At 26.9% G+C, this 23,629-nt stretch overlaps 1 protein-coding gene across 5 annotated transcripts in view; it reads left to right on the top strand.

Annotated features, from left to right (window-relative positions):
• LOC149894960 (NACHT, LRR and PYD domains-containing protein 12-like) overlaps window positions 1-23,005 on the top strand; it is a 36,057-nt gene extending 13,052 nt beyond the window's left edge. For 3 of the 5 annotated variants that reach the window (XM_090076754.1, XM_090076752.1, XM_090076753.1), the window contains exons 4-11: window positions 1,242-1,529; window positions 4,433-4,453; window positions 6,450-7,784; window positions 7,906-7,935; window positions 8,046-8,075; window positions 8,432-8,452; window positions 15,899-15,931; window positions 18,730-23,005. In XM_090076754.1, coding sequence (XP_089932880.1) covers window positions 1,242-1,529; window positions 4,433-4,453; window positions 6,450-7,784; window positions 7,906-7,935; window positions 8,046-8,075; window positions 8,432-8,452; window positions 15,899-15,931; window positions 18,730-18,821 — 1,850 coding nt within the window. In that variant the 3' untranslated portion in view covers window positions 18,822-23,005. Of the gene's footprint in view, window positions 1-1,241; window positions 1,530-4,432; window positions 4,454-6,449; window positions 7,785-7,905; window positions 7,936-8,045; window positions 8,076-8,431; window positions 8,453-8,687; window positions 8,788-15,898; window positions 15,932-18,729 lie in introns of those variants that run through there. The other 2 variants (XM_090076755.1, XM_090076756.1) reach the window with 1 other exon arrangement.
• The last annotated feature ends 624 nt before the right edge of the window (window positions 23,006-23,629 follow it).

The raw sequence follows: 23,629 nt of genomic DNA, 5'->3' as shown, positions 1-23,629 counted from the left end.
AGAGCGCATTGCAGTTATGTTATGTTGCGTTGCAGTATTGTTACGCTTGGAACAAAAGCAAAAAGTTTTTGCAAATAGTTAGAGACTGCAATCTCACTTTACATGTTCAGTCCCTGAATTGGTCATCGGAACTTGAATATATATCAGTTGTGTCATTTAGTTATATTTGAATCTTAACATATAAATTTTATGACAATTTTTATTGGTGACTTTTAAAAGATAAAGCTCACCTTATGTGGTGATTGCTCTTTCTCTTCAGAGTAAACTCTAGTTACAACAACAATATCAGTATCATTTCTTTCCTGGTTCAAAGACAAGGCTTAAACAAACTAAATTTTCATATTTTTTAAATTGATTATTATTGCACATTAAACATTTTAAAATTTAAAACATTTTATTTGACACATGAGGTTTAATGGGTAACACTTAAAAACAAATGTTAAACAAAACATGTGTTAAAAAAATGTAAAAAATGTTAAAACAAAAACATGTGTTCACACATTTTCAAAGAGGCTGACCTTATTGATTAAAGAGAAAGGTGGTTTAATTGATAATATTTATTAATGCATAATGTCGTTTTTGTATTTTCAACAAAGGTTTGTTACTCCTTGTCATTTTCTTGTGGTAAGCATATCAGCTGGTGTAAACTTAATTTACATTTATACATGTAGGTATTTTACTGAAAATAACATTTGCATAGAAATTGCTGAATTTTTCATGAAAACTTTATTTTCCGCAATTATCACTATTCTACTTGTTTATTGTATTTACAAGAATTTTACATTTTTATGTGACCTGTACTTGTTTCTTTTCTTTTTCTATTATTTTTATTTTTCTTTTAGTTTTCTATTATTTTTTATGTGACCAACAAAGTGCTGTTGCATTCAGTTTCATTTAGCCTTAATTCACATCTTGTTCACAATTAGGTTGGTAGAGGAGAAAGTATTAATGCCAACTTTTTAGTTTCAGTTCTGATAGTCAGTCCTTCATTTAAATAAAGCTTAAAGAGTTTCAGTAGTTTGCCACTTATTTCATTTTTAAGTAGTTCATGCTGATAAAAGCTGTGATTCAATGATTTCTTGTATCAATTAAACCTCTTCATTTTGTAATCAGTACTAAAACTGGTAATGACTGGTAACTTTGGAATTTATATGTTTCTTGATTGAAGTTTATTGAAAACAAGGTCATACAATTGATTGAATTATTCATAGTATAGCAGGTGATAAATAATTTTTATTTAGGAATGGATGCAAAAGTAGTGAATATTTTAAAAGATAAAGTTGGATCAGAATGGAAATTATTTGCACGTGGCACTGGTTTTAATGATGTGGATGCTACTGTTGAGCAAATAAATTATGATGCGGATGTTGATCTAGTAGGTCATGATGATTTGACGAGAGGAAAGTGTAAAATTGAAATTTTCTTAAAGAAACTTTACCAACAGCATCCAAATGATTACAGAACATGCATTCAGAATTCTCTGAAAGTTATGGGAAGAAATGATGTTTTACAAGATATAACCTTATTGGGTGAGTTTCTTGTAGTTTTTGTATATCTCTCTTCAGATAATTCAAAATAATAATTCATAATAATTCAAAATAATAATTCCGAATTGAAAAGAAATTTCAAGAAAACTTCTTTTTGAAAAGTTGTTTTTGTTAAGTTATTGAATTTTTCAATAATTATTTTTAACAATTAAATAACTCTTGTCTTTGAAGAAGCATTTTTAATCCTTGCTAGAAAAAGTAAAATGCTTTATAAATATACATTTTTAATCAAATCATTTTTGTTGAATGATTGCCATTTTGCAAGCTTTTGAATCAACCAAGCCCACAAATTTTCAATGCCATTAAGGTATAGGCTGTTGCAAGCAAAGTCATTGTGTTGATTTTCTTTTGTTGTAAACAATCTTAGCCAAATATTGCTGAAAGACATGGCATTATCTTGTTGTTATGTTGTTCTTTTGCTGAAAAACCCAGGTCTTTAATTGGTTTGTCAAGAATATGTATGGCTAAAGATAATCACCTTGCTTTTAGCACACAATATTTGTTGTATTTTTCATTGGTTTTTTGACAAAATACAACTCAAGCCTTAGAATTATCAACTTAAACATTCATCTCATCACTAAATAACATATTTTGCGACTAACTTAAAGTCTTTTGAATGTTTTCTAAGTTGCTTTTTTTGGTTTTTGATTGCAGCTTATTGAACAATCATTTATAAAAAGTTTCATCAACCAAAATACTTGCTGCTAGCTTATTTAATGAGGCTTTTTTTTTTGTTTTTTCATGTTGTAGATCAGATTTCTAGTTGTGCAACTTGAAACTTCTTTTACTTCTTTTGGTCTTTCACTCTCAAACTGATCCTGTTTCTTTATAACATTTTAAAAGACTAATCACACATGATTAACACCAATAACTTCACCTATTCTCTTTATTATTAATTCTAAATAATTAGTTAGACCCAACTCTGTTGTTTTGTCAATTTTGTTGTAATTGTTGATGACATTGATAAAACTGCAAATGGTCATTTGGGTTTCATTGAAAAATTTGAATCACAGCTTGGTTATCAATATCAATTTGTTCACCTGACTTTTATGGAGTTTTGTGCTTCAATACATGCGCACATTAATTAGAGTCCTGAAAAGATTATCAGTAATAAAAAAAATATGAAGCTGCTTGCCAATGATCTGTGGACTGAAAAAAGAAAATCGAGGACTTTTCTTGAGGTTCTTTTTGGGTGAAGCGATTTGCAATTTGTAATTGGTTTACTTTTATTATTACAGACTATTTTGATTAAAGCATTTTACTTTTAACTCAACTTATTATTGGTTAATTTATAATTTAAAAAATGTGTACTTTTGTTTGTGTTCTTTAAGTTGCCAGGTTTTTTAATTTATGTGTTCAATTAAAAGCATGTTTTAATTAAGACATCCAATTAGCTCAATCTTTTTCAGAAAAGCAAAATGTTATCTTACTTTAGTCATTTCGCTTCAAATTTTGATTTTTAAAAAAAAATTTATATTAAGCATCATGATGCTTAATAATAACAACAACAAGCGTTGATATCAGCGTTGATTTTTCAATTTTCATCAAATAATACCAATTAAAATGAAAATTTTTGTGTAAATTATTTCAAATAAATCTATATTAAAAATAATTTATATATTTAAACATACAAAGTTGCATTAATTCAGAAAAAAATTGCAATATCTCACAAACCTTATGTTATTTTGTTTAAAGACTGTGCAGAGTTGCTATTCAATCAAAACCAATTTCATTCAAAACAATTTTACATATGAATGTAAACCAGTCACACCAATAACCTGGGTGTGTCAAGCGCATAAAGAGTCCAACTTCAGTAAACTTTCTAAAATTTGATTTATCTTAAAAGATTGATATTTATAGAAATTTGCACTTTATTCATTTAAAATCAAAAAACCAAATGTTGATGCTTAATTTCTATGATGCTTAAATTAATAGCATAGCTGTGGTATTAAGTTATAATTTTCTGACCTTATATTTTTAATAGCTTTTTTTTTAGTTATTTTCTTGTTGTTTTTGTTTATCATCATCATCATCATCATCATCATCATCATCATCATCATCATCATCATCATCATCATCATCATCATCATCATCATCATCATGATTTTTATTATTATTATTATTATTATTATTATTGTTATTATTATTATTATTATTGTTATTATTATTATTATTATTATTATTATTATTATTATTATTTCTATTATTATTATTATTATTATTATTATTGTTATTATTATTATTATTTCTATTATTATTATTATTATTGTTGCTGTTGTTGTTGTTATTGTTGTTGTTGCTACCAGAATGTGGTTTTGTTTTGTGAAGTTTTAAATTGCTTATTTGTTTACATAAATGTTTTAGTTTGCAAAACATCAAATTTCTATTTGTTTGAATTTAAATTTAGTTTTTATGAGATTCAACTTTAAATGATTTTACATTCTTTGTATTTTTTATTCCAATTCAGTAGAAGATTGTTTTTATTTATTATTTTGTATCGATTTGTTTAGTCTTTTTTTATTATTTTTTAGTCTTTTGATTCCCCTGATGTTTTTTTTTTAAATATAATATATGATAATTCCTCTAATACATTTAATGAATAACTGTCATGGTTACTTTTTATTTAGTTTCTGTTCAATATTGGTAAATGATTTCATTTCTTAACTCTTGTATTTATTATAAAAAAAACTTTATTCAAATTTTATTCAAAGTTTTATTTATAATCATTTGAGTAAAAGACTCATTTAGTTTTTTATCTATTCAGTTTTTATTTTAAACAGTCATTTAGTTCTCCTCTCATTTTATTCTTTTAGATTATATATTTTCTTATGCAATTTTTTGTTTTCATTGCAAAACTTTTATGGTTTTTCTGTTCTTTTTTCCAGATGCAGAACAGCATAAAGATGGTAAGCAAATGTCAAATTACTTTTTGAATAAAATATTTTTTAGTTATAATAAACTATGTAAAATTAAAAAGTAATTGACAAAATTTTATAAAGATTTTATCACTTCCTTCTAACACCTGTTAAAACCTCAAGCAAAGCTCAAAAGATTAGAAACAGCTAGTTGTGAAATTGTTACCTTTTCTGAAAAAGTCATGGAGTTGAAAGGAGTTGTGATATCCAAACTTACAAACTAAGAAAGTGTGTTAAAGTCAGATGACCTCTTCAAAATATTTTCTTTGTTAGAACATCCAAACATTTTATAGAAACAAGCCAATTGTAAAAGATTTTTGTGGGTTTTATAAGTGACATAAAAATAAACTAAAGTTATGCTAAATTTTTTCTAAACATTTTTGCAGTTGTTTTCAATTATTTTTTATGCAGTTTTTTATGATAATAATGATTTTAAAAAACTGTTCTTCTTTATCACATCTATTTTTTTGAAAATTTCTCATTTAATGTCAGCAATGATCTGCCATCATAATTTCATTCAATTGGAGTTATGGTGGGAGATAATTGTACAAGTTCAGTATTATCTTGATGCTTCTCTTTACCTTTACTTATAGCTAATGTAAAAATTTTTATTTCTGTTGTTGTTGGTATTATTTTTGTAATTATATTTAATGTTATTAATATTTTTATTGTTGTTAATATTATTTGTTGTTAAAATTATTTTTATTGTTGCTGTTATTATTGATATTGTTTTTATTATTATTAATGTTATCATCATCATTTTTATTTTTATTATTGTTATTATTGTCTTTATTATTATTGTTATTACTGTCTTTATTATTATTGTTATTACTGCCTTTATTATTATTATTATTATTATCATTATTATTATTATTATTATTATTATTTTTATTATTATTATTATTATTATTATTATTATTATTGTTATTATTATTATTATTATTATTATTGTTATTATTATTATTATTGTTATTATTATTATTGTTATAATTGTTATTATTATTATTGTTATAATTGTTATTATTATTATTATTATTATTATTATTATTATTATTATTATTATTATTATTATTATTATTATTATTAATATTATTATTATTATCGTTACTATTATTATTATAATTATTATTATCATTATTATTATTATTATTATTATTATTATTGTTATTATTTTTATTATTATTATTTTTATTATTATTATTATTGTTATTATTATTATTGTTATTATTGTTATTATTATTATTATTATTATTGTTATTATTATTATTATTATTATTATTATTATTATTATTATTATTATTATTATTATTATTATTATTATTATTATTATTATTATTATTATTGTTATTATGATTATCATTTTTATTGTTGATAGAATAATAATGATAATAACAATAATAATAAAATCACTAAAAGTACTAATAACAACAAAAATAATATTGATTCAGTTGAATAACTTTATAATAAGTTAATATGTAATAAAAAAAGGAATATACAAAAACAGCCTCCAAAGCAAATTAAGAAAAACACAATAAAGGCTTAAAATTCATATAATAAAGTTGACTTTCAAAAGTGTGATGAGATCAGGAAATAGGGAAGAAGGACAAGGGGAATAATTAATATACACACAAACACATTATATACAAAATAATTATAAAAGCATTAAAACTTGGCTTTTTAAAATCTTTTATTGTTTTATATTTAAAATTGTTTATAACAATCTTAAATTTTTCGTTAGATGCTATAACAACTTTGCTTTAATACCTCTCCATTGAAAGACGAAGATTTTAAAAAATTTCTTTTTTTTAAATAAAACTTTTTTTTTGTTTTAATTTAAGTAAAAAACATAAGCAAATGCTGTTGGTTTTGTATTTTTGAATATCAGAGTGTATTAAAAATCCCCTGTAAGCTTTTATTCAATTTCTAATTTTAAGTTTTCTATTCTGAACTCACACCAAACACTTTTTTTATACTTATGTTCTTTCAGAAATGTGTGAAGCACTAAAGAAGTTTTATCAAACCACTTATGGAAAAATGGATCAACTTGAACACAATGTAATAAGTACCACTAATGTTGAACTTTTAAACAAGTTTGTAGAATTGACAGTAGTTGATGCATATGAGGTAGAGAGAGATATTGTAAATACTGCTGAGCAAGAGTTGTTTCTTCACAGACAAGCAATTTATGAACCAATTGAGTTTTATGAAGTATTCTCAAAAGAACTACCTTTACTCTTGATTTGTGGTATTGCTGGAATTGGAAAAACTTGTTTGCTCAGAAAATGCTTACTTGATTGGGTCAGTAATACGTTATGGGAAAAAGTTGATCTTGTTATTTACCTTGAATGTAGAAAGTTAAATCAATATCAAAATATTGTTAGCATAAACGAGTTGCTAAAAGTTTTCTACAAAAATGTATTTAAAGAATGTGATGTTTGTGAACACTTTTCAGTTTTGTTTGTGATAGATGGTTTGGATGAGTTTGCTTATTTGGATGAATTAATAAATCACAGTTCTCTAAATCCAAGCAATCATTCCATCGTTAATGTGTTAGCAGATATTTTGGACTTTCACAAATACAAATGTGTTATAGCTGGAAGAGTTGGAGCTATATTACAATATAAAAATAAAATGACAGAATGTAGGGAGAAGTTAGTCATTCAAATAATGGGTTTTAATGACCTTGCAATAAATGAGTATGTAGAAAGAGTTGGAAATGCAAAAGAAGCCATAAAAGATGTTCTTAACTCATCTCAAATTGCTAAAGCAATGGCATCTGTCCCTTTTTACTTATCAGCAATGTGTACAGTTATTGGTTCATCTATGCTCAGGGGTTCTTTATCATTCTTCAGTACAACAGAGTTGTATTGCTGTATATTTCTATACTTTTTGCAAAAGCATATAAACAGAAACAATGAACCAGTTTATAAGTTGATGGAAAAGGAGAGTAGCAAGCAATTGATTTTAAAAGTTTGTAAAGTTGCTTGGCATTTGTTTAATGAAAGCAAAGTTGTTTTTTCTCAAAAGGAAATGGAAGTTTATTTTGAAGATATTGGTGACATTGAAAGTAATGATTTAGGTTTCATTGAAAAAGTTGAGTCACAGCTTGGTTATCAATATCAGTTTGTTCACCTGACTTTGATGGAGTTTTGTGTTTCACTACATGCACACATTAATTTGAGTCCTGAGGAGATTCTTAGTAATAGAAAATTGCGAAGCTGCTTGCCAATGATCTGTGGTCTGAAAAATGAAAATGGAAGACCTTTTTTGAGATTGCTTGCTAATTTAAAAGCTTCAAAGAAGGAAAGTAACTCCATGTTTAGTAAGTTCATGAAAAGTTTTATAGAAATTTTAGAACCAGTTTTATGCTTCCTTTGATAATCATGTTTGTGAATTGTAGTGAAAATGCATCGATTTTTCATTTTTTTTTTTTTTATATGAAGAAAGAAACTCCTTGCTTCATGCTGTGCTAGGTAAGTTCATGACTAGTGTTAAAGAAATTTAGAATCAATTTTTGATTCATTTTATTATTGAAAACTTCATTTGATTTGTAATTTATATTGAAAGTTTTTATCTTTTCCAGATGATCCAAGAAATTTGTTTGTTCATATTGGTAAGTTAAAGAATTACTTTTAAATATGTTGACTGTCTTTGTTATATTAAAAATATCAGTTAACTGAAAAAAAGCAACAAAAAAATGATGGCCACCAAAAGTTTTAATATTTCAAATAGATAAGAGACTAAACTTATGCAGATCATTATTAAATATTTAAAACATGTTTTTCAGTTGAATGCATTTTTTCATTTTTCTTAACGTATAATTTTAGGGCTTAGCATAATTAATTTTAAACAGTCATTTAGTTCTCCTCTCATTTTATTCTTTTAGATTATATATTTTCTTATGCAATTTTTTGTTTTCATTAATAATTTCATTAATAACTTTAATGGTTTTTCTGTTCTTTTTTCCAGCTACAATAAAGCAAAATGTTGGTAAGCAAATGTCAAATTACTTTTTGAATAAAATATTTTTTAGTTATAATAAACTATGTAAAATTAAAAAAAAAGTTGACAAAATTTTATAAAGACTTTATCACTTCCTTCTAACACCTGTTAAAACCTCAAGCAAAGCTCAAGAGATTAGAAATGTTGTGAAATTATGAAAAATTATGTTTTGATTATATGTTTTAATTAATAACTGTTATGGTTTTTCTGTTCTTTTTTCCAGATATAAAAGAGCAAATTAATGTCACACATACACAGTACTGTGCAAAAGAAAGTAGCTTCTAAGAGAATTTTTAATATTCAGGATAAAATGTCAAACAAAATGAAATTAAAACTAAAATATAGGTACAAACATATTTTTTATTAAATTGTGTAGTATAATACATGTTTTATTAAAAGCATTTAAGTTTATAACTATACATAGAGACTTAACTAATATTTAATGTGACCATCTTTATTTACAATAACATCTTGGAGCCTTTTATTTATATTTTTATATAGATTTTCAACAAATGTGATACAGATATTGTACCATTCTTCTTTGAGAGCATTCCAAAGCTCATTTACATTTGTTGGCAATATTTCCATCTTTCTGTCTAAGTAGTTCCACACATGTTCGATTATGTTCAGAGCTCAGAGGAGGCCAAGGCATGGTTTGAAGCACTCCCTCCTCTTGCAGATTTGGCAAATAATTTTTAACTAATTTGCAAGTATGTTTGGGATCGTTATCCTGTTGTAGGATAAAATAATCCCTGATCAGTTGTCGTCCAGAAGGCACATTATGGTTGTGTAAAATATTTTTGTATTTTTCACCTGTAAGCTTTTCCGTTTTTCTAACAATATCCCCTACCTCTTTTATTGAAATACACCTCCAAACTTGAGTATTCCCTCCACCATATTTGATTTTCCGTTTTTTTTTTTCTTTTCACAATATAATTTTATTATAAAACAAAACTTTTGAAAAAAAAAAATTTTTTTTAGATGAAAAAATCTGTAGGTAACACGAGAACTCAATAGTAACTAAAAATTCTTCTCCACATTCTTAATTATTAAAAAATATTTAATAATAATAAATTTAAACAAAATAAATAAATAGTACAGTGGTTGATGTAATCAATTTCAAGTGTTGATCCTTGCCCTTAATAAATGAACAAACATTATAAGTGGGTGAAAAATGATATAAGTTGAAACCATCTAAAAATATTAATAAAAAAATTGTTTTATTAACATAATTATTACTAAAATAAATAAATATAGCTTTATTTTAAACAATATCTTAGTTTAATTTAATAAAAATTAAACCAAGATATTGTTTAAGATAAAATCAATATTATTTACTTATATTTATTTAAATGTACATTTTTAAAAAAACTCTTAGGTGCTACTATCTTTTGCACAGTACTGTATATATAAGGGTGGCACTAAAGTTTCTACACAATAAAAAACTCAGCTTCATTTTATTAATGAAAACGTCTCTGCAAATGGTGATTTATATGTTTAACGTATTTTACCAGCTTATAAAGAAGCTATGAATAATAAAAATGCATTTTAAATGAAAGATGAAGCAAATTACCATATCAAATAATGCAATGGTATTGATTTAAGAGAACCTCATAAAGGTTTCAACAAATTGGCCAGGAAACTCTCCAAACCTAAATCCCAAACCTAAATCCCCTGGAAACTTGCTGGTTTTATTTAAAGTATAAAGTATTTAAAGAACCAAGATTTTGAATAAAAGACCAGCTAATTTCCAGAATGGGAGAACTACAAAACTTGTGTGAAAGTTTTTTTTGTAGATTTTTGGCTTTGCAAATAATGGCAAAAATTTTTTCTGAGTTTTTATTTCAAGACACCAGAGTTTAGAAACTTTTGCACCACCCTGCATATATGTATGTTAGTGTGTATACATACATACATACATACATACATACATACATACATACATACATACATACATACATACATACATACATACATACATACATGCATGCATGCATGCATACATACATACATACATACAGAATTATATATAGCTGAGTTTTTTTTGTGTGGATATATATTATGTTTTTTTTTTTGACTAGTATGTCAAGAAATATGAATATCTTCTAAAAGCATTACTTTTTTACTAGCAAAAAAGCAACCCGTAATACGGGTTATGGTTGGTCTGTTAATTTATAGTGGCTGTTTTTCACAATTTAAAGTTGCAAAACCATAACTATTACCCTTTTAGAAAAACGCCTTCAAATGAAAAAATACGCGGAGGTAAAATAATTTACCAATTATTTAACATTATTGAGTAATTTACAACTGAAATAGGTCATATCAGTGTAAGGCAGAACCATTTTCCTCGACATTACTAAGTTCAAAACAATACGTTTTTAGTTACTGACACAAAATAATATTACTTCCTCATGCTTTAAATTGACGAAAAAGTAAAGCTAAATTCGTGTTATATTTTTATAACGTGAACTTTAATTAATAAGATTAATATAAAGCGAACGTAAATTTTACATGAATTCTTTGGCATCCCCTTGATACATGTTTCTTTAACAAAGGAAATTGTCTTTAAAACGTTAAATGCACACAACTAAATAAATTTATTCAAAATATCTGACCATTTGACTATTGCTATTTATGGCACTAATCTGACCATTTTTATATATGGCCTCTTTGTTTCAATAATTTTTAGTAAACGGTTATTTGCTACCATTTATTAAAAATTCCTTTTGTTACTCGAAATTTAATTCTCTTTAATAATTTGACACTAATAAATGACCTCCCTTCCCCGTTTTTGCCTTAATGGTGGTAAGGAGAATACGTTTATCTTTATTAAGAGTTATCAAGTTTTTGATGAAGACCTTCTACCAGAATAATAAAATGTAAAACAATGATTTACATGTATAACATTTTTTTATTTTTAATATATATAAGAATTTTTTCTTTCCTTAAAAGTGTTGCAAATGCAAACTAAGATAATTAATTAGTTTAACACCTTATAAAATTTAATTAACTCGATATTTGACAAATGCTCAAAACTACAATTATACCCCCCCCCTCCCCCGTTTAAAAAGATCCCCAAAGTTACGTAAAACAAATAATTAGGAATAAAATAGAGAAGATTTTTAAAAATTGAACTAATTGCATATATCTATATCATTTTAACTGACAAAAATTTACAATAAAAGGTAATCAGGTTTTTTTTATAAAACGTATAAATGCGTCAATCGTAAATCTTAAAGAGAAAAAAAAAAGGAATTATAATACCATAACAAAAAAAAAACAACAAAAAACCAAAAAAAAAAACACCACTAAAAACTGAAAATCGATTTACCTATTTATAGTAACCTATTTTGACATGGCAGTTAATATAAACATTTATCGAAAATTTAACTATAAAATCTATTTCGAAGTACAAAAGGATTAACAATACTAATATATTTATATATAAAATCAAATTAGGATATAAATTGTATTTTTAGCATAATGTTGTCTTGGCTTTAAGTAAATAAATAAAAGCAGTAAGTTTCAATAATGAAACTGCCTATCATTCATTTTTAACAATAGACACCAACATGAAGGTGTTTATTGTTAAAAATGAATTTGAACAAAAAACATCACAACAATAACACATAACAATAGAATATTTACACTCTTGATCCTAAAATCCAGCGAAAATAACAAACCAAATTAAAATATGAAAGTCAAAATTAGAAAACCAATTTAAAGTTAACTATATTTACTTTTTTACTAAACATATAAATACATAAAGTATATTTGTTTTTATATTCAATATTTGTTATTCAATTACTTCAAACTTAGGACATTAAAACACCCTAGATTTAAAGATCAAGGTTGCATACTCTCTCACACACATTACGCTAAACATTAACAGACATTGTGTTTCCAGAATAATTAAAAAGGCCACAAAACACAACCTAGCTCTAAAGCAGTAACACTGCCTGACACTAAATGCTGCCAAGTCACACCTCTGCTATAAATACATCGTTTGGCTGGCAAGGTTATCAATCTTGCTCAACATAATCCCAAGTCACCTCACTTTGAAAACATGGAAACAATATAGTTTAAACATACATACAACTATAAACAAATATGGTTTTATATAACACATATAAACACATTTTATAACAATATTAAATGACAAATATATTTATCAAAAACTATAAAAAATATATACATATATTAAAATAATAAATAAATTTATACAAACAAAATGTGCTCACAACTTACAAACAGTAAATTTTCAAAATAAAAATCTTAAGACTATAAATTAAGAACATTAGAAAATATAACATTTACCTTGAATGAGATGTTTATTAATTTTGAACACCTTGAATGAGATGTTTATTAATTTTGAAAAACAAACTATTAAATGCTCTCATTCTTAAACATGCAACATATTGTTGACCATGAGAGAAACTTGGTTTTTTTAAGATATACCCCAACTCTATTAAATGTTTGACTTTTATTAATTGTCATTGAGTAAGCCAATCTGACAGGAAACTCACGACGTTTCAGAACAAAAGGTATATTAGAACCTGATGGAGCCAACTGAATTTGAGGAACAAAATCCTGTTTACCACCAGAAACACCTGTCAAATCCTCTGCATCAATATAATTATTTTGAAGAGCACAAACTTTCATTCGAGTACCATTGCATAACCCAGCTTTTAGATCTAAATATCTAAGTAGCATTATTACACAAACAATTTTCAATTTTAAACAATGAGGTGGCATACCTGAAGGAGTTAAACTATTCAAACACTCAACAGGTAAGTCATTTCTTTCATTAAGGTCATCAGTATCAATTTGATCAGCACTTAAATAAATTTTGACCTCACCCGGCAGACATTCAAGCACTTCTTCATTGATTGATAATGAATCAACATTAGTTGGTGTTAAAATCACGCATTTAGAATAATCATTTTGATCAGCATCTCCGAAAATCTTTTCAACAGTCAATTTATTTTCTCTAATAATGCACTGATTTGGTATTTTAATGCATCTTTTATAAGGATCCTCCTCTTTGACAGGTATTGTTCCTTTCCCAAGTTTTAGTAGCCATTGGGAAAATTCATCTTCCCCATCTTGTACTCTCATATTTTCAGTTCATGCAAACTTCTGCACCAATTGCCAATGTAAAGAACATTTTATACACGATTCTACTATCTCAGCTGGTTGTCCTCTTTTCACAACAGGCAGAATTTGCATTAAGTCACCACCAAAAAGAATGATTTTTCCTCAGAATGGAAAGTTGTTGTTGCAAATATCTTTTAACAACCTATCAATTGCATTTAATATAGAAAAAATAGAGGATAAACCATAGGATCTAAGTTGGCAGACATACTTGATAGAGTTTTAAGAGGATGACCTCTTGGGTAAACAACATCTTCCCTGGAAACAGGTAGTACACCAACAAATACAACTGCAACTTCATTACATGAAGGGAGACTGATAGCGATTATAGCAATTTATGCTGGAACATCATGATTCCAAAATATTTATAGCAAAATCATGTAGTAAACAGCACTAAAGACAAAAAATCAAATTGATGTAAAACAAATTGTATATATAGCAAAATAATTTGTATTGGCTTTTAGTAAATGATTAAAAGCAGTGATTTTTAACAAAATTACCTATTCACCATTCCTTATAATATAATAGCTTTTCACCTCTTTTGAAAATGTAAAATATTTAATTTTGTAGTGTTGGGGCCCTGCAAAGAAATCTTTCACAACAGATTGTCAGAAGTAATTCTTAAGATGAAATTTTTGATATCTGTTTATTGAGTCTCCTGCAATTAGCAAAAGTATTTTGTTTAAGTTACAAGTCTCTAGTTTTTTTTTAACAAAAATGGTTGAGTAAATGCAGCATCTTGCACATAGTTATTTTTTTCACTAGCAACAGTCTGTATTTTTTATACGGACAATATTTAATAACAGACACAAACATGAAGATAAGCCAAATGTCTATTAACTCAAAAGATAACAAAAAAACATCACAGCAACAACACACCATAAGTTAATATATGTATATAATATAACTTAAGTAAGATAATATTCATATATAACAAAACATAAGTAACAACATTACGCAAAATGTTATTAAAATACATTATGTATTTTTAGAATAATCTTTAAAAATAAAGGCTTGAAAACAGCAAGACCTAAAGCAGTAACAGTTTGACACTAAAAACTATTGTGTAACCCTCTGTTAAAAGTGCATCACTTGGCTGGCAAAGTTGACAAATCTTGCTCTACACGTTTACCAAGTCACAGCACTTTGAAAACACGGAAACAACATAATATAAACATATGTACTAACTATAAACACAATAAATGTGTTTAAATATGTATATAAGGTTAAATATATATACCTCATATACATATTTAAACACATTTTTAAAACAATTATATAACACATACTAACACATACACGAACAATAAAAAAACACTTTACATTATTATAAAAACACATTGATAAAACAGCTATAAGTGTGCAAATAAAAATTTTAAAAATGATGCCAGAAAATTTAAAAAGATACAAAATATATATTTACAAACAATACTCTTTACCTTCTTTTTTTTTTTTTTTTTCATAAGAACTGTAATCTTCACAACAAAATTTAACCTTTACATACTATAACATGTGACATGCCATGTCAGTGTAGGCACAAAATTTTAATTTATTTTCTAAATTTTCTAAAAAAGAACAATAATAGTTAATAGCATCACAGAAATTTCAAAGTAATAATAATTTCAAAGAAGTAATAACCATTTTATGGAAATAGCATTAGTATAACTTTAAATAACATCCATACCCTTATTTTCCTTCTAAAAAATAAAATAACAAAAATAAAACTGCTAAAAGAAAAGCTAAAACAAACAAAATATAAACGATTTAAAAAATTAAAATCCTTTCTACTTTTTCTGATAAAAATTTAAATCCTTTCTACTTTAGCTAATAAAAATGTATATATAACTATATATAGTTATATATACATTTTTATATACATATATATAAATATATATAATGTATATATAACTATTTTATATACTTACTTCAATTATAACATGGTCTTAACGATTATCATTTATCTTAATATGATTCTTTAGGTAATATATCTAAACTAATAATTAAAAAAATAAAATTTCAAAAGGAGAAAAGTTTTAACTCGCTTAAAAGATTTTTTTCAACATTATTACAAGACAATAACAATTGAAATATGGAAAAAAATTTGGGTTCCTTGTCACTTCGGAATGAGTATTTATTGCTTAAGCCAAAACATAAGTTTTTCACTTTTTGAATTTTTGCTGGGCATAAATTATTTAAATTTGTTTCTCCTCCGACTTCTTTCTTCATTAAACAAGAAGTTTTTTCTTAGATAAAGTTTTATATACTGCCCTTTTTTTTTAGACTTCCTTCTAAAACGTATTTACCCAGTTAATGGTAAGAATTATTTAAATTTGTTTATGGAAATTTTTACATGGTCAACCCATTGATAATTGATGTGATTGCTTTATTTTCGAGAAAATTTCTTCGATTCGTTCACTTGCCACAAATTTAAAATAATTGATGAATTCGACTACTCAGTAATTGATAAAGATTTAGTATTTTACTAATTGTAGTGTAAACGATGTTATTTTCAGTTGCGCTCGTTATCTAGTTAGATGGATCGTTTCGTCAGTTTTATTTGTCAGCGTCGTTTTGTAGTAAACTTTAATTTTAACATAGTTTCTATTTTGTGAGTTTTTCTTTTCAGTGTCAGTTTCATTATTTTGTTAAATTGCTAGAAAATATTTATTATTTATGAATTTGTTATGTATCGATAGGTTAGCAATATGCATTAGACCATAGAAAAATGATTATATTGAAAAAATTTCATTTTTCTAATAAGTTTGAAACTGTAAACATTAATTGAAGTATTTCTCGTGTGAGAAATAGAATCAAATACACTTGTGTTTTACTTTACTAGCCTTCGGAAATCGCCTTCATTCGGCCTTATCAGTAGATCAACTCTAGATGGCAATACACCCTTATAACTTCTTATTCAAGTTTAATCGAAACACTTTAGTCAAAACAACTTCTCTCTCTCTCTAAAAATACCCCTCCTAGAGTTTTACGGAAATGTCTCCCTTTAACATATAAGAAGAGGGAAAAAAATAAAAAACTAAAGTGAGAAATATCTATTTCTCTTTATATCTTTCTCTAAATATATTTTAATTATTTCTCTAAATATCTTTAAAAATAAATCCTTCCATTTATTTAGCGACTTAATTTTGGAAAACCACATAAAATTAAGAAAAGAGAAAAACATAGCAGCCCCTCTAAATCAAAAATTGCACCCTTCTAACCCTGTTCTTCATTAAACTGAAACATTCTGTCTTCCCGTAAGACATAAAGCTGTGGGCACCTTTTTCCTATTCATCAATACTTAATTAAGAATGGAGAAGACGCCGTGCATGTGCTTGAAAAATTTTGAAAATCTTAATTTACCTCTCGTTGAATTAAAGTAAGATGCTATAATTTGGAAACTAAGCAAATAGATAGCAAATTATAAGAAAATACTCTGAAAGCGAGTAGCTTTTATCAAAATTTATTCAAAACGCTACGTAGTACCAATCAATAAAACGTAAACGAAACAACACGATATAATATATAAAAGTAATCATTTCTAACTAAAATTAATAACTCATTTTCTCCCAACGTTTAAAATTGTAGATAAAACAAAATAATTGTAACCTCGCGATTTATCAAAATATTTTAATTTCGAATTGATTATATCAAAGAGATGTCAAATTATGATCAAAGTGAACAAAGCAAATTTATGGAATTAATAACCTGTTCATTAGTATCTCTAAAATGACTGCAGCAATAAGATTCCGACTATCCTCAGCTCTTTTAAGTTCATTTTGCTTGGTTGAACGAAAATAGTAACGAAAACAAATGCTAAATGTAAATTGTTGCTCTAAGAATATGGGTATCTAATGTAAACAGCTAATAGAAAACTAAGCAACTCATGTTCATAACATATCCATCCTTAAACTCAACAGCACCTGCTGATATTGACTTCTTAAATTTATTAAAAAAAAAAAAATTGCGTTAATCAAATTGCAGCTAAAAGCAATCACTCAGAGCTATTAGACCCTTAGAAACGCTTTAAGTTCAACATCAGTTTTTGACGTTTAATCGCTGCATTCATCTTGGTTTTAAGTTCATAATGTTTCAGTTGCAAAATATGTTCGATTTCGAATATTGCTAACAGAAAGCACCACTTGAAAAAAGGATATTAGGTTAAAATAGATTGATAGGATAGGGTTTTAGCTCATTGTTTTCTTCTCTGCGAAGTCTCTTGTTGTTTTTTCTCTTTTAAACAATTTCTTACGATAAAAAAACTTTACCACTTAAAGTAAACTAATCGCTGTCATCCCTGCTCTTTCGGTTTGTAAACACTGTTTTTTTATAAAACAGGGTGTAATATTATATTTTATGTAAATGCTTTCGAGGAAAGCACATCCAGTTGAGCTAAGTAGCTTAGTAGCTACTTTGTTTTTATCGTTATTTAACTCAATACTGATTAGTTTTTTGAGGTCACGTATTTCAATTTTCGCTAACAAAAAGTATAATCTGTTTTCAACTTGTTTTTCATTTCAAATGGGGTTTGTTTCGAGCCTAACAGTTCTATTCTGTATTTTTATCGACTTGTTGAACTGAATTGTTCCCTTTAAAACCGACGCTTCGAATCTGAACTCAAACTGGGCTGTATTTATCGTAAAGTTTCTTCCCCTGAAAACATAACAAGAGTTCAAAAATGGTTTTAAATATAACAGTTTAAATGTTTCAGTTTTGTTTGAGAGTTCCTTCAAGAAATCTTTTTTTATATTTTACACATGATGGGTGAAAGGAAAAATAGAATGTCTTTTTTTTTTTTTTTGTAAATTTCAAAAAGAATATTTGGCAACTTTTTTATATAGTTTAGTTGAACAGGTTGTTATTCGATGTTAGTTTTTCAGGAAAAATATTCAATGATGTTGTACAGAGTTGAAAAGGTTTATTGATATTTCTTTAGCTTTTTGTAGCCGCACCGTGACCAATCCTGTTTTTAGAATAGAATCTTCACTGACAAACCTAAGTTTCTATAATTCTTGTTTTTGTAATTATTTCATCTATTTATGTACAATATTTTTAGGTATTATATAATTCATGTATTGCTTTAATTTTTCTTTAATGTTAATTTTTTATTTTAGATATTCGTGTAGTTAGTGAATCTATTAGGGATTGCCATGTGGGAGATTTCAATTGGTTTGAAAAAGAAATTACTGGTAATTATTGGCTATAAGATAATAAACTAGAAGCTGCCATTTCTTTAACTTGTTGAGGGCATTTCTCAATATTAATTTCGAAAGTTTCAGATCACCATATGTTTTCTCGAATGTTTATTGTTTTTTATTGTTTTGTTTATTCTTTAAACGTTTGTTGTTATAGAAAATTGCTTTCCATCTCATTCTTTTTGTCAGCAAATTCTGTTTTCTTTTTATCAGGTTGCAGATTAAGTTTATTGTCGAATTTTTTGATTTTTTGAATCTATTAAAAGACAAATAATTAAATGAGTACGCAGTAAAAAAATAAATACAGCCAATAAGAATTTAAACGTGTTTTCAAATATCACTATTAAAGATATTGGTATTTGGAGCAGTAGTTAAAATAATTAGAGCTCAATTATTCATTAACTTTATGCTTAAACTGATACTTAAAAAACAGCCAGAAAATATTAGTTTTGCCAATAAACAATATTAAATTTTGGGAAAGGAAATTTTTACTATTTAGTAGATTTTTGCGAATTTTTTTATTGAACAAAAAAAAATTGTTTTTTTTATAGATCTTAAAAAAGAATGTTGGAAGATAAGTAAAAGTAATAAAGTTATTGATAAGCCGTTGCTATTTTTTTTAGCAATCACTAAAGTTACAGGTAGCGGTCTCTCTGAATCACTAAATAATTGTGGAACCACCCTTCAGGCTAAATTTTAAGAAATTTCTAGTGTTGATAATTTCTGTATAGTCACAGACCAACTTGATATAAATTTATTAATATCTATATTATAATCGAACTAAATATTATACTTAAAGTGTTTATTTTCAAAACCTTAAAGTGTTTCAGTTTTTATGACACCAATTTCTGTCAGAGAGTGAGATTTGTTAGTCGTCCCTAACAACAAATTAAAATTACATTTATTTTTATCATAATGGATATTATTCGCTCTACGAATCCTAATTGAAAGAAAAATTCATTTGTCTTCATCAAATTTATGTTCAAAACATTCTTTATGCCTGACCTATCCTATTTGCCCGTTTATTTACTATATTTACAATTACTGTGAGGCGGGGTTTTGTTGTGTTACTCTAACTCTTCTAACAATATATTCAGGGGAATTGGGATGGGGTTTTGGGTGTTTTGATAGAGGTTAGGAGGTTTGGGTTAAAGGTGAGTGGGGATGCCTCTTGGTTCTGTGTAATGGTAGCACTCTGAACAGTATTAAAATACGCGCGTACTTTTCTTTATGCGCAATATTTCTCCTTTAAATCTCTAATAATAATAATTCTTTTCTTTTAATGTTCCGTAATCTTTAATAAAAAATTTCTCCACTTAAAATTATAAATACTATATCTTTTAAACTCCTTTTATAAAATCAATCAAAACTCCTTTCGTATTTCTTTTTTTTATTCAGCATTCACTGACTGACTCCAACTAACTCTAACTTCAACTTACACTTCTGTTTTGTATCTCCCCGTTCACCTATCGAACCCCGTTCACCTTCTCCGATCCTTTTCGACGCTCAGACTCTTTTTCTAATCTTTCTCTTCTAATCTCTTTTCTTCTAATCTCTTCTAATCTTTTTATATTTCTCACTCCACCTTTTTATATCGGTTCTAATGTTTTTGGGCGTTGGCGTCTTTTCATTTGTTATTCGTTATTGTAAAATATTAATTAATGTCTTTGGGTGGTATTGCTTTAAACGGCATCTTGTTTTACTAGAATTAGCTTCCTCACATTACTATTAACAGCTGATAGAAGACTAAGCAACGCGTGTTCATAATGTAGATATGCATGTATATCCTTAAACCCATCCTTAAACTCCAAAGCACCTAGTAGCAGCACCGTGACCATTCCTGTTTTAAAGTCTAAACATTCAATATATAGAAAATGTTTAGGATATCTTATATTTGATGATAAAATAATGCAAATAAAGCAACAGGAGTATAAATTATCAACTTTAGTAGGATTGAGAAAATAAAATATTAAATTTTGTCTACGTTTAATGACAGTTTTGAAAATTACTTTTAAACTCATTTATTTGAATAACTCTTAATTAACTATTTGAAGAGGATTTTTCAATTTTTTTATAAGAAAAGCACCTTTCGGCTTGTAAACGCTGTTTTTTGTAAATGGCATTAAAGTCTATTCTAATAATGACATAAAGGTCTATTGATATTTCTTGAGCATTTTGTAGCAGCACACGGTGCATAGGAACATACTCTAAGACCTTGCAACACATCCCCAGAAATTTTATTTTTGATTATCATTAGAAAACGTTTCCTCATTCAAAAAACGTAAACGACAACATTTTTTAGTGGGGGCCTGGGGAGAAAACACATATTTTAGGGCAGTGCCCAGGAATTTAGTTGTTCAAGATAGGTTACTAAGAAGCATGTGGCATACTCAAATTTTTAGTATGTTGATACTGGTAGCAAATGAGGATGACTTGCAAAAAATTAGGGTAATTGGAGCTAAACCAAGCCCTCCCCGATCCCTGATTGCCCCCTTCCTAGAACTACGTGTCCTTTAATCGTAAAAACTTTTTTTTTGTTCTATCATAAACTAGATCAAAATTCATCGACAGATTTCAAATTTCATCAAAAAATCTCTTTTCGTTTAAGATTTATAACAATGCAAAGCTTAAAATTACCCCCTGAAATAACTTTAATGGTCTCAACTTTCAAACGAGAAATTTTTTTTTAATGTAATTTGAAATCTGTCCATGAACTTTGATCTTGTTTAATATGAAACAAGCCAAAAATTGAAAAGTGTTTTTAGGAACCATACCCTAGGGGGGATTCGAGGGATCGTTTCGAACACAACAAAATCATGCCCATACCCCTGTATTTAGATTTTCAGAATCTCTGGGGAGGGCTATTAGGGGTCGAGAAGGGTTTGCTACAATTATTTATTACAGTAAAAAAAAAAAAAAAAACTCTGATTTTTATGGTTACATTATGGTTGATATTTTCCATTTCAAAGTCATACTAAAAGTTTGTTCATAGGAGATTTAACACTTTACTTTTTACAAACTACATTCCTGCAAATAGAAAGCTACTTTAAAAGCGCTTGTAGTTGTAAGCAACAGCCGCGTTTTTCACCTCCTCTATATAGTTTGGGCAGTGCTCTCCAACTTTTCTCATTCGCCAAAATTGATTGAAATCCTGATGAATGGATTCGAGAGCTTGTTCAGTCCAGTAACCTAAGCCTATAGAATAGTAGAAGTACAAAAGAAATGCAAGTTTATTTAATAAATATTCGTCGTAAATTATGCAAATTCTACTATTCAACTGTTATAATAGAGTATTTAATTACTAAGATTATAAATTATTCTTAATCAAATTTAAAAGTTATTTATCATACCAAAGACTCCACCTTTGATGTTGATAAATTCAATAACATGTTGCTCAATTATGTGTACCTTCAAAAGAATTGTAGCCCTTAGATTTCTATAGCTCGTAGAGAACTCCTCTTGATCTTTAACATACGTGGAGCTTAATTATTTTCCAAAATTTTTTCCCTCTATAACTCTGGTATTCAGGTCTATATTTTGTAGCACATGTATAGCAACTATAATAACTAAAACAGCGAAACTAAATTTTAAATGAAGTAAATTAAACATCAATATAATTATAATTACCTTCATAAAACGGCCGCATAATGAAGTAAGGATCAGTCCCTGCAAGCCTTTTTCTACATTTTGAGCAAAGCATGGTAGGAAGGTCAGGGTTATCCGCTGAATAATCTTTCCAGAATATAGTTTTGATAAGGTTTGAGTAGTCATTTTTCTTTTTATTTAGATTTAAATAAGTTGTTTCAGGATTATTTATTGGTCTTAAATCCGTGCCTTTCCTGAAGCAGCAAATGCAAAATTTTTTTACAAAATCACTATGTTCTTTTGCATGTTAAGGCATTTTAAATGAATGCTTCAAATAAAAACTTCTGATATGGATTGATAATATTAGCATGATATATCGGTCATATCAATCAAATGTCAATATAATGGCTATAAACACATGTCACTATAACGGCTAAAAACATGTTTTCAGTTCGTATATCAACGCGTGCAAAGAGTTATTATGCAACTGTTAACAATTAGCAACTGCTAGCTTTTACTAATTGTTAATAATTAAAGGTTGCTTTGCTTTGTTTTTATTTCAATAAAAATGTTAATAGAAAGTAATAAAAATTATTTATCCGTCTGTAAATTTCACTGTTAAACAAAAATTTTTAAAAACTTTAAAAAAAAATTGATAAATCTATCACAAACATTTCTGAAAACCTAAATATGGCATGGGCTCGATTTTGTGGTGTTCGAGAAGATCCCCCAAATCCCCCCAGGGTTTGGTTCCTAAAAACACTTTTCAATTTTTTGCTTGTTTTATATTAAACTAGATTAAAGTTCATCGACAGGTTTCAAATTACATCAAAAAAACATTTTTCGTTTAAAAGTTGAGACCATTTAAAGTTATTTCAGGGGGTAATTTTAAGCTTTGCATTGTTATAAATCTTAAACGAAAAGAGATTTTTTGATGAAGTTTGAAATCTGTCGATGAATTTTGATCTAGTTTATGATAGAACAAAAAAAAAGTTTTTACGATTAAAGGAAACGTAGTTCTAGGAAGGGGGCAGTCAGAGATCGGGGCGGGGTTGGTTTAGCTCCAATTACCCTAATTTTTTGCAAGTCATCCTCATTTGCTACCAGTATCAACATACTAAAAATTTGAGTACGCCACATGCTTCTTAGTTACCTATCTTGAACAACAAAATTCCTGGGCACTGCCCTAAAATATGTGTTTTCTCCCCAGGCCCCCACTAAAAATAGTTGTCGT

This window comes from Hydra viridissima, unplaced genomic scaffold (assembly GCF_058129835.1).
Source record: "Hydra viridissima isolate aposymbiotic clone 2 unplaced genomic scaffold, HvirCarnegie_v1 scaffold_1, whole genome shotgun sequence".
NCBI classification, from domain to species: Eukaryota; Metazoa; Cnidaria; class Hydrozoa; order Anthoathecata; family Hydridae; genus Hydra; species Hydra viridissima.
The sequence above is the reverse complement of the archived record's forward strand: the minus strand, read 5'-3'. Positions and strand labels throughout refer to the sequence as shown.